This window comes from Benincasa hispida, chromosome 9 (assembly GCF_009727055.1).
Source record: "Benincasa hispida cultivar B227 chromosome 9, ASM972705v1, whole genome shotgun sequence".
In the NCBI taxonomy this organism is placed as follows: Eukaryota; Viridiplantae; Streptophyta; class Magnoliopsida; order Cucurbitales; family Cucurbitaceae; genus Benincasa; species Benincasa hispida.
Window position 1 is genome coordinate 74084364 of NC_052357.1, and position 15689 is coordinate 74100052.

General features: G+C 36.2%; 1 protein-coding gene across 1 annotated transcript in view; it reads right to left on the reverse strand.

Moving 5' to 3' along the window:
• Window positions 1-12912, reverse strand: part of LOC120085557 (chaperone protein dnaJ 10) — a 58144-nt gene extending 45232 nt beyond the window's left edge. Inside the window, exons 1-3 of the mRNA XM_039041586.1 lie at window positions 12538-12912; window positions 11817-11876; window positions 71-153 (exon numbers count right to left, since the gene is read on the reverse strand). Coding sequence (XP_038897514.1) covers window positions 71-153; window positions 11817-11876; window positions 12538-12624 — 230 coding nt within the window. The 5' untranslated portion in view covers window positions 12625-12912. The remainder of the gene's footprint in view (window positions 1-70; window positions 154-11816; window positions 11877-12537) is intronic.
• Window positions 12913-15689: the final 2777 nt, after the last annotated feature.

Sequence of the window (15689 nt, forward strand, 5' to 3'; positions counted from 1 at the left end):
CCAGTAATTACAAACAAAAGAAAGTACAAAGAAAACATAAAAAGCGAAACTAAACAGAGGAAAATCTAACGTTGAGATTCCAGACTTCCCATGAGCATCATAAGCTTGTCTTTGAGCTGGATCACTTAAAACTTGGTAAGCTTCTCCCAGAACCTGATTCCAAATAAAATAAAAAAAGGAACATTAAAAAATAATAAGAAGAAGAAGGAAGAAGGAAGAAGGAAGGAAAGACAACCTAGTGAACAGAAGTTAGAGGTAATCCATGAAGCAAAGGAACAGAGGTCCTTTGTTCAGAAGAAATATCTGAAGCAAAACTAGTGAACTCTAATAATGCATGGTGAATTGGTGTTTGATCAAAATCCTTTTTCTTTTTCTAAATTTAAAAAATAAATAAAAGGTTCTGGTATTATCTTTCAGTTTCTCTTCCTCTTTTAACTAAGAAATAAAATTGGGAGAGTTTATGTATTTATATAAGAAGCTATTTCATTGAAAAAAGAACAGTGAGAAAGTTAAGGTAATTGTCCACAATGAAGATTATAACTTGGAATACTTGAGGACTCGAAGACCAATCTAAACATCTGGCCCTTAAAAATCTTCTTAAGACTACAAATCCAGACTTCGTGTTAATTCAAGAGACTAAGAGAGAATCAGTTGAAATTGACCTTATCAAAGCTTTATGGAGCTCAAAAGATGTAGGCTGGATTTGTGTTGAAGCCTTTGGTAAATCAGGAGGAATTGCTAACTATGTGGGATGAAAGCAAAATCTCAGTTAATGAAGTTCTAAAAGGAGGCTACTCTTTATCTGCTAAATGTAGAACTAACTATAGAAAGGTCTGTTGGGTGACTAACATATACGGTCCTTCAGATTACAAGAAAGAAGATATATTCGGCTCGAATTATCCTCCCTTTCAGCCTACTGCACAGAAGCTTGGTGCTTAGGTGGAGATTTCAATATTACTAGAACAAACCAAAAACGCTTTCCAATAGCAAGATTGGCAAGAGGCATGAGGAAGTTCAAAAAGTTTATTTCGGAAGCCAATTTACTGGAAATACCATTATCCAATTGAAGATTAACTTGGTCAAGAGAAGGAAGGGTGGTTTCACGTTCTCTACTTGATAGATTCCTTGTTTCAAATGACTGAGATGAGGCTTTTGCAGACACAAGAGTACCAAGGAAAGTCCGGATCTCCTCGGATTATTTCCCCCTTCTACTAGAAGCTGGTTCCTTTGAGTGGGGCCCTCTCCTTTTCGCTTTTGCAACAGCTGGCTGCTAAACAAGCATTGTTGCCAAATTATAGAAAGATCCTTAAACTCGGGTAACTACCAAGGCTGGGCGGGTTTTGTAATAGCCTCAAAATTGTGAATATTAAAGAACACCTTAAAAGTTTGTCGTGCTGATTGTGAAGCTAAACATAGAAGACAGGAAGAAAAGTTAGAAGAAATAGTAAAGACGAAGATAAAGTGGAATCTCATGAATTTGACTCTCTAAATCTGGATATGAGGATGTCCTTGAAGGCTGATTTATTGTCCCTTTATAGATTGGATGAAAGAAATCTAATTCAAAAGAGTAAACTTAATTGGATCAAACTGGGAGATGAGAATACGAGGTTTTTCCACCGCTTCCTTGCTGCAAAAAGGAGAAGAAATCTGATTTCGGAATTAACAAATAATCAAGGCCTTCCAACAAATTCTTTCAGAGAAATTGAAAATCTCATCATTGACTTCTATAAGTCCCTTTTTAAGAAGACTCCTAGTGCTGGATCCTTTCCAACCAATTTAGAATGGCATGTAGTCTCCGAAGATCAGAACAAGTGGCTGGTTTTGAGGTTCACTTTGAGAGAAATCAGAGAAGCATTGAAGGTTTTGAGGAAAAACAAAGCGCCTAGACCAGATGGTTTCACAGTGGAATTTTTCATTAAATTTTGGGAGCAGTTTAAGGCCAATTTCACTAGCCTCAGAAAGAAGATTCTATCTTGGTAAAAGACTTTAGGCACATGTCTTACCACTTTAGTGTAAAAGGTGGTTGCAAAAGTCCTTGCTGAGAGGCTGAAAAGAATATTCTATCATTGCCCCCACTCAAAGTGCTTTCATTGAAGCTCGTAAAATACTAGATCTCATTCTTATAGTCAATGAAATTGTGGAGTATAGATCCAAAAAGAAGAAAGGCTGGATCCTTAAACTGGATTTGAAAAAGGCCTTTGACAGAGTTGAATGGACATTCTTGGAGAAGCTTTTAAAAGGAAAAAACTTCGATTCTCGGTGGATTTCATGGATTTTGGGTTGCATCAAAAACCAAAATTCTCTATCTTCATCAATGGGCAACCAAGCGGAAGAATCTTTGCTTCTAGGGGTTTAAGACAAGGGGATCCCCTTTCTCCCTTTTCCTCCTTGTCAGTGAAGTATTGAGCAGTCTTATCTGTAGACTACATGAGAAAGAGTTGAACGAAGGATTTATAGTGGGAAAAGAAAAGGTTCATGTCCCTCTTCTTCAATTTGCCGATGATACACTTCTTTTTTGTAAATATGATGATGATATGCTAGAGATTTTTCAAAGGAAATTATAACTCTGAGTGGTGCTCTGGTCAAAAGATTAATTGGAAAAATCAGACATTTGTGGGATCAATATAGATGAAAACAAGGTTCGTGTGGTTGCTTCCTCGCTGAATTGTAAAGTTGAGCAGCTCCCTTTGATGTATCTCAGTTTATCTTTAGGAAGATACCCAAAAAAGGTATCATTTTGGCAACCTATCATTGATAAAGTCCAAGAGAAATTAGATAATGGAATCACAACCTTTCCCGTGGAGGCAGAATTACACTTTGCAAAGCAGTGTTGTCCAAACATCCCACCTACTATATATCTACCTTTTTAATGCCAGAAAAGGTAATTGCATCCTCAGAAAGATCCATGAGAAAATTCTTTTGGGAAGGACATTAGGGGGTAAGTTGAACCACTTGGTAAAATGGGAGAATGTTGTTAAAGCCCAAAAGGACGTGGGCCTTGGTTTGGGAAGTTCAAAGACCAGAAACTTTGCTTTGTTATCCAAATGGGGCTGGCGTTTTATGAATGAGGCAGATTCTTTTTGGTGTCAGGTTATATGCAGCATACATGGGAGCAACCCTTTCAAATGGCACACTAATGGGAAGGAACACTCCAGCCTTAGAAGCCCGTTGGTAAATATTTCAAGGCAGTGACAAAAAATTGAAGACTTGGCGTTGTTTAAGGTTGGGAATGAGAGCATAACAGCCTTTCGGTCTGATCCTCGGCTAAATTTCCATGGCTTTTTAAGATTGCACTTATGCCTAAAGCCTCTGTATCCGACCATTGGGACTTATCCACTTCTCATGGTCAATTTTCTTTCAAAGGTTGTTGAAAGATGAAGAAATCATTGATTTCCAGACTCTTATGGGCTTTCTTATGGACAGAAAAATCTCTAGCATTCCGGATAAGGGATTTTGATCACCAGAAGCAAGTGGTGTTTTCACTGTTAAACCTCTTGTTAATCATTTATCCGTGGCCTCTCCCAAAAAGTCCACGGATCGGATAGTGAACATCACTAATGGATCATGCTGTTTGGGAACTTAAATTGTGCCACAGTCATGCAAAGAAAGCTCCCCTCTCACTGCCTTTCACCTCACATTTGTCCACTGTGCTTTGGATAACCAGGAAGACTTACAGTACCTACCTTTTTATTGTGTTTATGCTAAAAAGTGTTGGTCTGGTTTATTCCATAATTTTAATATTTGTTCGGTTTTTGGTTATGATTTTAGGAGCAATGTTTTGCAGTTACTGGTTGGGCCAGCCCTTAAAAGAGGTCCTAAATCAATTTGGAGCAATGCAGTTAAAGCCCTGTTAGCTGAATTATGGTTTGAAAGAAACCAAAGAGTTTTCCCTAAGAAAGCTTCCCCTTGGTTAGATTGTTTTGAGTCTGCTCGGCCAAACGCTTCTTCTTGGTGCACTTTAAAGATCCTTTGAAGTTTACTCAATTCAGGAGCTAAATCTGAATTGGCGAGCTTTTATTTTTCCTCCTTTTTAGAAGCCGGCGGGCATTTCTCTTTACAGCATATAGTTTTGGCTATTGCTTTTAGGCTGTTTTCTTTTTATTCGATGTTTTGTTGTAGTGTTTTTTATGGGAAGTGGTCTTTTATTGTATCTTCATTTTTTTCATTGTAAGAGTTGTGTTTCAGCCTTGAATCTTTTTACTTTGAGATTAGTTTGTGGGATATAATGAGGGCGCTAAGGGGGGAGGGAATCAATCTAGTTTAGATGTACGGGTGTGCCTCCTGATCCATAGGTCTTATGCTTAATGCTCTTTGTATAACTCTCTTGTACTTTGAGCATTAGTCTCTTTCAATTATATTAATAAAGGGACTTGTTTCCTTTTTTTAAAAAAAAAAAAAAAGAATAATTACAAAAAACCTTCGAAATCAAAGCCCAAAGATAATGAAACCTCACCAAAGACCATACCTTGCTATGGTCCCTCTTCACACCCCTAAACACTCAATTATTCTTCCCCCCAAAGATCCCACAATAAAGTGCACACCCCCACAAACCACAAAAACGGTCCTTCTCTTTGAAAGGCAGATGGAGGAGGAACTCTCCGATCGGCAACCGCACACCTTGAGGCTACTTAGACTACATCATTTTATTTTTCTAGCTAATTTTTTATAGAAACAACTTCTTCCATTGAGAAATAACGAAAGAATACAAGGGTATACAAAAATCCAAGCCCACAAAAAAGAGTACCAACTAAGTCAAATATTTTTGGGCAAATAATCACAAAAAAGTCCTCAAAATCGAAGCCCAAATAGAAACATGAAACCTCACCCATGACGAAAGCTCACAAGGCTCCCTCTCCACACCCTTAAAAATTCTGAATTAAATTTCATTCTTCAACCACATAAAAACTCATAGCTCACTTTGAGCATAGGATCTAGTAATGGATTATTTTCTGATTTTTCATAACAATACAATCATATCAGTGAGTTGCTTTTCCTTCAATCTTTGCTTGGACTCATGCTTTATGCCATTTTTAATATCAGCTTTCAAAATGAGTAGCTTCAAATGAAGGACATATCCAAGCCAACCACTAGAGTGATGATTGGATAAAGAATTCTCCATCATTTGCCCAAATTACACTATATTTAGCCGGTTATTGTAGAAATGAAACGGAGTAGATCCCCCGGAATTCTCCTCCCTCTTTTGTTTCGTTGTCAGTCACTGTCGTAGCAACGTAGCCCTTTTTTCCATGTAGTTGATTAGTTGTTGTGTTTGTAACCTTTATTTTTGCATTTGGTATGAAAGTGACTTGGGTTTTGTTGAAGACATTGAAAACAAAATGAAAATTCCCCTCTGTTTCTCTCATCTGATTTGGTTTTAAAATCCTATGGTTGAATTGATGCAAAATCCAGCATACACATATATTCGTAAGCAAATCAGAGATGCTTCTAGGACTATCTGCTTGGCCAAGTGTAGATCTCCCTAAGGATGGAAACTTGATTGCGTTGCTTGCCCACCTTTGGGAGGTAGAAAGATATTACATGTACCCATTGGTGTTGAAAAAAGGGTTGGTTTGTTTTTTGTGACATGATACGAGATTTTATCTTAAAAGTTGGGAGATACTATCTTTCTCCCCAAGGTCACCGATAATGTACTTGGGTTCAGTGGTTTAGTTGCCTTGGCTTCCCCTGTTTCATGTTTATTTGCTGCCCCTTTTTATGTCCTGTTTTATGTTCTTTTTATAATTTTTTTTTTTTAAATGAAAACGAGCCTCTTCATTAATAAAATGAAATGAGACTAATGCTCAAAGTACAAGAGAATTATACAAAGAGCAAGAATCCTAAGGGTCAGAGGTACACCCGAACATCTCAACTAGGTTGACACTCCCTAAGCACCCTCATCATATCCACCCCTCAGCACCCTCATCATATCCGTACAAAACTAACATAATGATAAAAACAAAAGACAACAAAGGTCCCAAGACAATTCACTAACCGATACACTAATACAAAAGAAGAAAACCGTGCCGAGACAAAAACTATTAAAAATCTAGGAAGATGAAGGCTGGCCAGTTTAAACATAATTCCTATATGGATAAATCTTTGAAAGTCTTACATAACGTGCACCAGGATGAAGCATTTCTTCGCACTAAATCATACCGATCCATCCAACCTGCTTCTTTATCATAGAATACTCTTTGGTTTCTTTCAAACCACAATTCTGCAAGTAGAGCCTTAACTATATTAACCTAAATTAACCGAAGGGCCATTAAAATTTGTTGAACATTACTCCTAGAAATATCTAGGAACACCCAAAAAAATATTAAAAATGGAGAAAATTTTCGACCAACATCTTGTTGAACATGAGGAATTGAAAAATAGGTGCGGCAAATCTTCAGCATCCTTTTTATACAAAGGGCAAATAGAGAACAACAAACAGACCGCGGGAACTTTCTTTGCATGACTGAGGAATAATTTAGAATGCCAAACATCATTATCCAGATTTGAATATTAACTCTCCTCGGACTTTTAGTCTTCCATAAAGCCTTGTATAGACGTTTGTCCAAAGGGGATGAAGAGGAGAGATGAGTAGTGAGAGATTTAACGGAGAAACTACCGGAAGCTTCTAGGGACCATGTATTCTCTCACCTGAAATTAGAGTTAACAAATCTTGAAACTCTATTATCTCGTCATCTTTTAAGCCACTGACGAAATACAATAGACCAAGAAGCCAGCATATGATCCCAATGAGATGCTATGGATCCCTTTGGTAACAAAACAATCCTAAAAAGTCTTGCATATCGAATATTTAGAGGAAGTGCATCTACCCATAGGTCAGTCCAAAAAGCAATCCTAGCACCATTGCCAAGTTTGAAAGGAGCCCAAGCTTCCATTTTCAACCAAGTTCTCGAAATGCTAATCCAAGGGCTTCTCAAGCTATTCCCAACTTTCCCAGCCGTGTGCCAATTTAAGAGGTCTTTTCCATGAATGCTTTTGACCACCTGCCTTCCTAATGAATTTTCCTCCTCCAATTATCGCCAACCCCATTTAGCTAGTAAAGCCATATTTCTATTTTTCGACCCCCCAAACCGAGGCCTCCATCAATTAAGGAACGTGTAACAATGTCCCATTTCACCAAATGGTTTGTTTTGCCTCCATTCTTTTTAATTTCCGGTTGTATTAGCCTCTTAAGGACCAACCTCCCGTTTATTCTTTTTAATAAACTAAGGTTACCTGTTATATGGTTCGGAGCTATAGATTATATGACTGGTAACCCCAGTTTATTCTCTAACCTTTGTACATCTACCTCTTCACCTAATGCCACTATAGCTGATGAAACCTCCACTGTTTTTCTAGGATCAGGAACCATCCATCTTACAGAATCAATTTCTTTGTCATCAGTTTTAAATTTACCACATTTCTCTTTTAATTTGATTTCAGTCAGTAAACTCACTCGTGATCTTCATTGTTGTGTCTCTTTTTTTCCTAGTTATTACTCATTTCAGGATCTTATGTCAAAGCAGACTATTGGTAAAAGGCATGAATTTGAGGATCTTTACATCTTTGAACCACAAATACCTACAACCATCATGTGCTCTAGCGTGTCGTCTCCCTTTGAAGAACATTGTCATTTGGGTCATCCTTCTATCTCTGTGTTGAAGAGTCTTCATCCCAGCGTCAACATTTGTCTTCTTTAAATTGTGAATCATGTCAGTTTGCTAAATGTCATCGTTTGAGTTTGTATCCTTGAATCAATAAACAAGCTAGTGCTCCATTTAAATTAGTCCATTCTGATATTTAAGGTCTGTGTCCTATTGAGTCCAAAGGAGGGTTTCGATATTTTGTTACATTCGTCGATGACCATTCTCGTGTGACGTGGTTATACTTAATAAAAATTCATTCTAATTCACTTTCTCATTTTTGTAACTTTCATGCTGAAATTCAAACTTAGTTTAATGGTGCTCTTAAAATCTTACGAAACAATAATGCTAAAGAATATTTCTCTCATACACTCAATTCTTATTTAAATGTCCATGGCATTTTTCATCAATCTTCTTGAGTCGATACTCCATCTCAAAATGGGGTTGCAGAACGAAAGAACTGTCATCTTCTTGAGACAGCTAGAGCCTTGATATTTTAAATGCATGTTCCAAAATCCTTTTGGGTTGATGTTGTTTCCACAGCTTGTTTCTTAATAAATCGCATGCTCTCTTCCGTTCTTAAGGGTGAAATATCTTTTCGTACTTCATGCCCCAAATTTCCCATTCCACCCAAAATATTTGGTTGTACCTGCTTTGTTCGGGACGTTCAGCCTCAACATACTAGTTGGACCCAAAGTCCTTAAAATGTATTTTCCTTGGTTATTCTCATGTTCAAAAAGGGTATCGGTGCTATTGTCCTAGTCTAAGTAAATATCTTGTCTCTCCTAATGTCACGTTTTTTTAACATTCATCATTCTTTTCATCACTTTCTTTCTCTTCGAATAAGAATCAAGAGGAGCATAAGGAGTTAGAGGATGATTTCTATGTCTACACAATTGTTTCCCTTTCTGATCCTCTTCCTGATTCATCCCTACATATGACTACCTCTATTCTTCCACCCATCATTAAGGTCTATACTCGACGACAACCTCCTTCAGCTCCATGCCCTATACCAGAGGCTTCTTCATCTCCTTCAGTTTCATGTCCTAGACCAGAGTCTTCTTTGTCATTAGATCCGAAAATGAGTGATGATTTTCTTATTGCTCTTCGTAAAGATAGATGTAAGTGTGCTCATCCTATTTTCTCTTTTGTTTCATATAACCATTTGTCGTCTTCTACATGTTCACTTATTGCATCCTTAAAGTTTGTATCCATCCCTAAAACTGTTCATGAAGCTTTGTTTCATCCTGGTTGGTAATGGTGGAGGAGATGACTACCTTAGATGATAATTGTACTTGGGATTTCGTTTTCCTCCCTACAAGAAAGAAGGCTATCGATTGTAAATGGGTGTTTGCGGTTAAAGTCAATCTTAATGGTTCTGTTGCTCGGTTAAAAGCACACCTTGTAACGAAAGACTATGCACAAACTTATGGCGTTGACTATGCTGATACTTTTTCTCCAACAGTAAAAATGACATCTGTAAGGTTGTTTATTTCATTAGCTTCAATCAATCATTGGCCTTTACATCAACTTGATATTAAAAATGCATTTCTTCATGATGATCTTCAAGAAGAGGTGTAAATGGAGCAACCACCAGAGTTTGTTGCTCAGGGAGATAATGGAACAGTATGTCGTCTTCGTAAATTTTTGTATGGATTAAAGCAGAGTCCACGAGCTTGGTTTGATAAATTCAGTCAAATGATTGAAAGCTTTGGAATGCAGAAGAGCCATCGGTCTTTTTTAAGAGATCTAAGAGTGGTGTCATCTTATTAGTCGTATATGCTGATGATATAGTGATTACTGGTGATGATGCTTTTGGTATCCAGTCCCTAAAGATCTTTCTTCATAGTCAATTCCATACAAAAAAATTTGGGATGTTGAAATACTTCGTAGGAATTGAGGTAATAAGAAGCAAGAAAGGAATACTATTATCACAGAGAAAATATGTACTTGACTTGTTGACTGAAATAGGGAAGCTAGGGGCAAGCCATGTAGTATCTCAATGATGCCCAACTTACGGCTCACAAAAGGTGGAGAATACCAAAAGATCCTGAAAGATATAGGAGGTTAGTGGAAAAACTTAATTACCTTACAGTGACTGGACCCGACATAGTCTATTTGGTGAGTATTGTGAGCCAGTATATGTCAGGCCCTACAGTTGATCATTGGGCTGCATTGGAACAAATTTTGTGTTATCTGAAAGCCAGCTGCTCCCAGACGTGGTTTATTATATAAGGATTATGATCATACTAATATTGAATGTTTCTTAGACGCCGATTGGGCAGGATCTAAAGAAGACATAAGATCAACTTCAAGATATTGTGTTTTTATTGGTGGTAATTTGATTTCTTGGAAGAGTAAGAAGCAAAATATGGTGTCACGTTCAAGTATGGAATCAGAATATAGAGCAATGGTACAATCTATGTGTAAATTGATTTGGATATACCAACTTCTTGTTGAGTTGGGATTTGAAATCACTACACTGACGAAATTGTGCTGTGATAATCAAGCAGCACTTCATATCACGTCTAATCCAATATTTCATGACATGACTAAACATATTAAAGTTGATTGCCATTTTGTACGTGAGAAAATTCAACAAGGTTGAGATATATGAAGACTGGAGAACAATTAGGAGATTTCTTCACGAAAGCATTTAATGGAACATGTATAGATTATCTATGTAACAAGTTGGGCATGATTAACATATATGTTCTAACTTGAGGGTGAGTGTTATAGTTCTATTGTTAGTCCATTATTGTAAATATCTTTGTTATATTTTCCTTTTATGGCCTTCTCTATGCTTTCCTTCTTTAGTCACTCTTGTATACTTGCATATATTCATATCTTTAGGAATGGAATAATGTATTCTGATTCTCTCAAACCTAAGAGTTTTACAAAAGTGAATAAGGGGCCAAAGTTCACTTAGGTTCCTTCCATCCCTCTAAACGTTTGGAAGAAAAAGTTCCAAATGAAACTCACAACACCAAAGAATATGGTCCACATCTTCCTCCATCTTTGGACAAATGATCCAAAAGAATGGTCAAACAAGCGAGCACTCTCTCACAAGCCAATCCATCGTGTTAGCGCGACCATGTAAAACTTGCCAAGTAAAGAACCTCGCTTTCCTAGGGATCTTAATCTTCCAAAAAACCCCAAAAAAAAATTGAGGCTCCTAAGGAATTAAGATCAACCAAACTACGAAGAAAACAAATTACACGAGAATCCCTACAAAGGGTTGGGACTTCGGAACCTCACATCCCTTCTCCCACACCTAAAGGAGTGGCCCTCGAGCAAAGAAAGAAAAGAGGCCACATCCATCACTTCATATTGGAAAGAGAGCAACAAAAGTTGAAAGAAAAAGACAGGAGCTCCCAGACCACTCTAAGAAGTCAAAAACAAAATGATTTTTTTAAGGTACGACAAATTATAAAGGTCAGAAAGCAAAGAGCAAAGAGGTCACTCCCCCACCCAACAATCTTAACTTTTGGCCTTAAACGAGAGAATACTCCGGATTTATCATTAATGCAAAAACTGTTGGCTCAAATCTCTTCAAGATAACATTAATAAGTTAGGCCTCCTATCCAAAAGGTTTATGAAAGGAGTGGAAAGAAAGGGATTTCACCCTAGACGCGAGAATAGCAGGACGTGAGAGTTTGTTGTACATTGTCAAGAGAATGTTGGTATAAGAGTCTGTTTTGTGGTTAGGGATCATTATCTTGAAATTGTATTAGCACGTGCAGGTTTCTTTTGGGAGAGTCACCAGCCCTCTCAAATAGGTTGGATTATCTTGTTTAGTTGATTTTCGTTTTTAGCTTGCGAACTTTGTTTTGATTTGTAATCGTTGCTGTGATTTGATTATCAAGAAAAGTGAGGAAATATCCATACATAATACTTACCTAGTACTAGCAGTATTCATGTTTTTACAAGTGGTTGAATTTAACCATGACACACTAATGTCATTCTCTCCATCAATCAGACAAAGGATATCAACTACAGTATAAGATCCTTTCATAAAATAAAAGCTCTAGCATATAATCTTGGGAATGTAAATATGAACACAAGACAAGTTAAAACATAATAACGAACAATTAGAAACCATTCAACATGCCGTCAAATGATGAACATTGGTTTTTTTTTTTTTTTTTGGGGGGGGGGGGGGGCGCTAACAAAGCATGCCTGAAATTTTTGTGCTGCCAGAGGATCGCTTGGGTTTTTATCTGGATGAACCTGCCGTGCCTAAAATCCATACAAAAAAATGATTTATTGATAAAAGTCAAAGAATCTGCCTACCACATAGAAGAACAAGTAGAGCACAGATACAACATATGGTAAGATTAAAATAATTCATTAAAGCAGAAGGACAAGATCGAATAAAGTGAATTCCAAATGAAGACAAAGTTGGAAATGTAATCAATCACAACTACACATCATCCATTGCTTTACATAAAGGTTTAACGATTGGGCAAAGAAGGCCGTGATTCGCATGCTCTAGACACCTAATAATACAATTACTGTGTTTAGGAATATGAAAACATCTGGAATGGGAAATTTTAGGTAGTAAGGATGGCAATTAAAGCATATTCGATAAACAATACGAGAAATAAGTTCGCAGGCAATTAGATTCGATGCGGTGAGGTCTATACATCAACAATACTGAATAGATCCAGCTGCAAATTATTGCTCACATATAATAGATGAGGGATGAATGTCAAATCTCTTCAAGCTAATCTGAAATGTGGTAAAGCATAGGTTGATACAGAAGGAATAATCAAGTCCGAATGTCATGATGTTCTAAGTAAGACGACGACCAAAAAAAAAAAAGGATAACTGAGAAAAGGGAATAAAATTAAGCCGAATATCACAGAAGCTGGGCGGAAATTATGTAAAGGGAAACCACCTTGATGTAATAAGCTTTCTTGATTTCGGCTTCTGTAGCCGCGGGGCTGACTCCAAGCACGTCATAGTATTCCGTCTCCTTCACCATCTGGGACTTCCGATCAGCCAATTGATTCTATGATGTAGGAATAAGTCCCCTCGGGCCTTTTGCTAGAATGAATATCGGAATACCCGGTTCAAATGTTGGAAGTCTTTGGGAGAAGGATTTATTTATCTAAAGAAGAGCGACGAACTCAGAGGAGGGGTCACTCCTTGGAGGATAGAAGAAATATTAAAAAAGAAGAAAAGAAAAACGAAGAACAGTATTCCCTAGCCGCGTGGGACGATGGCAGGTGGCGTTACTTTGCTACGTATGTGCATCCGTCCACCTTCTGAAGTGAATATTATGATTTATAAAAGACTTGGCGTTGGGTATCACTGATTCGGGATTCCTTTTCTCAAAACAAAGTAAACGGGAAAATAATGGAAAATTGCACAAACCACGGTATGTTACAGTTACATCCTTATACTTTTAATTTGATTAATTAAACTCCCTATAATTTATTAAATATTACAATATAGACTTTATATAAATTTATCTTCAATTAAAAAAATGATAAATCTGTCAATTCACATATTTGTAAAAGAAAAAAAAGAATATGAAGTACATGAAAAGAAGCATCGGAGAACTCAAATTTACAAAAGTCCATTTAACCCGTAGGGTCGGGGACCCGCCCAGGAAATGAAGGAGAGAGTGAGGAAGATTTTTTTTCCAGTTGACTAAATGAGGACGGGGACGGAGATTATGTTCCTCGCTCCGAACTCCCCATCCCAATTCCCTACCCCGCCCCGATGAATATATATACTAAACTACATACATATATTTTATGATTAGATCTTATATATGTGTATATTACAAAATTCATAACATCAATTATTACTTATTTTTTACTTTTCATCTCAACTTTTTCATAATTTAATATATTTTTAAGATATGTATGTTTTTAATATTTAAAATTTTATTACTTTCATGACCATGAATGTTATAATGTTTAAGTTGAAAACTAGACTTGTAATATTTAACATTTAGAAATTGTGAGATTAAATTTTTAAGTATGTCTAATATCTTTGCACATAAAATATTGTTGTTTTTATAGAAAAAATTTATAAATTTTTCTTTAAAAAGAATGCATTTGAAATGACTCATTTGGCTAATAAAATTTATCAAGGTTGAGCATAAATAATTTAAAAGTTGTTAAAAAAAATGAAAAAAAGAAAAGAAATGGAAATGTTTTTTCTCGCGGGGAACCGATCGCCGCGAATTCTCCGCCAGAATAGTGGTGTTCATGGGTTGGGTTGGGTTGGGTTGAAAGACTTTTTAGACCCAACCCATTGATTAAACGAGGACGGAGACGGGGATTATGTTCCTCACTCCCATCTCCCTGTCCCATTCCCCACCCCGCCCCGATGAATATATATACTAAACTACATACATATATTTTATGATTAGATCTTATATATGTGTATATTACAAAAATTCATAACATCAATCATTACTTATTTTTTACTTTTCATCTCAACTTTTTCATAATTTAATACATTTTTAAGATACGTAGGTTTTTAATATTTAAAATTTTATTACTTTTATTACCATGAATGTTATAATGTTTAAGTTGAAGACTAGACTTGTAATATTTAACATTTAGAAATTGTGAGATTAAATTTTTTAAGTATGTCTAATATCTTTGCACATAAAATATTGTTGTTTTTATTAGAAAAATTTATAAATTTTTCTTTAAAAAGAATGCATTTGAAATGACTCATTTGGCTAATAAATTTTATCAAGGTTGAGCATAAATAATTTAAAAGTTGTTAAAAAAAATGAAAAAAAGAAAAGAAATGGAAATATTTTTTCTCGCGGGAAACCGATCCCCACCAGGAATAGTGGTGTTCATAGGTTGGGTTGGGTTGAAAGACTTTTTAGATCCAACCCATTATAATTTTTTTTCAACCCAAATGACCCTTATTAAAAAAATTAACCCAGGGTTGGGTTGGTTCAGGTTAATCGGGTCATTTATTTAAAAAAATTTCTTAAAAAAACAAAACATAAATATGTAAAAATCTAATTTAATTATTTTCATATATAGAATTAAGATTCACAACTCAATTCAATTTATATAGTGAAAAAATTCTTTCTAAAGTGCAAAGAAACTGCTTTTAAGAGTTGTTAAAAAATAAATTATTCAAAAAATATTGGAACTAAATAAAATTAAAATCAATATATGTATAAATAATTGTGTTATAAGTAATAAAAAAATATTTATTTTAAAGTTAATAATAAATTCGGATTGGTTTGGGTTGGTTTGGGTTATATTAGGTGAACCCATAAACCAATCCAACCCATAAAATTTTCATTTATTTGAACCCAACTCAAATGAGTTGATAACCCAACCCAAACCGCATGGGTTGGATTGGGTTGATTGGTTTTTTTGGGTCATCAGATTTTTGAACATTCCTAGTCAGGAATCCCCACCTTGATCCCCGCGAAGAATTTTGCGAGGATGGGGATTGAAATAGGGGTGAGGACAAGGATGGGGACGGGGAAGGTTTTTTTATACAAATTGCCTCATTTTGGAGGCCCAAATGAAAAATGGCTATCTGTAGGGAAAGTAATGGAAAGTGGTCTTCTGCTTACATCATAAGTATGTGATTTTACCGATTTTCCCCTGAGATGCACATGCACACCTGTCAATACGAATTTACTCGATCTTTGATGGCTCGTCACTCGATACCCGATGGCTTGTCACATGTTCTTCGATGCATGGTCACTTGATACTCAGCTTCATGTTCACTCGATACGGCTGCAATCGATACATATATACTCGATCATATCTACGTCATACTCGATGCTCGATTACTTTATACTCGATTCTTTTGAATTCTCTGTGTTGTCGGAACCTGCTCTATAGTTAATGTTCATGTACGAATATACACAAATTGGGGGATTTTCTGACAATATACATGATTCAAAGAAATTCATCGCGGGACAACATTTTATTACCCAGAGAGATCAGACCAAGCCATGTGTGGAGGTGATGTAAATGAGCATGATGTTTGTCCATGGGGTGTCTCACTAGAAAACAACAACATCGATGTTAATATAGCAAACGTATT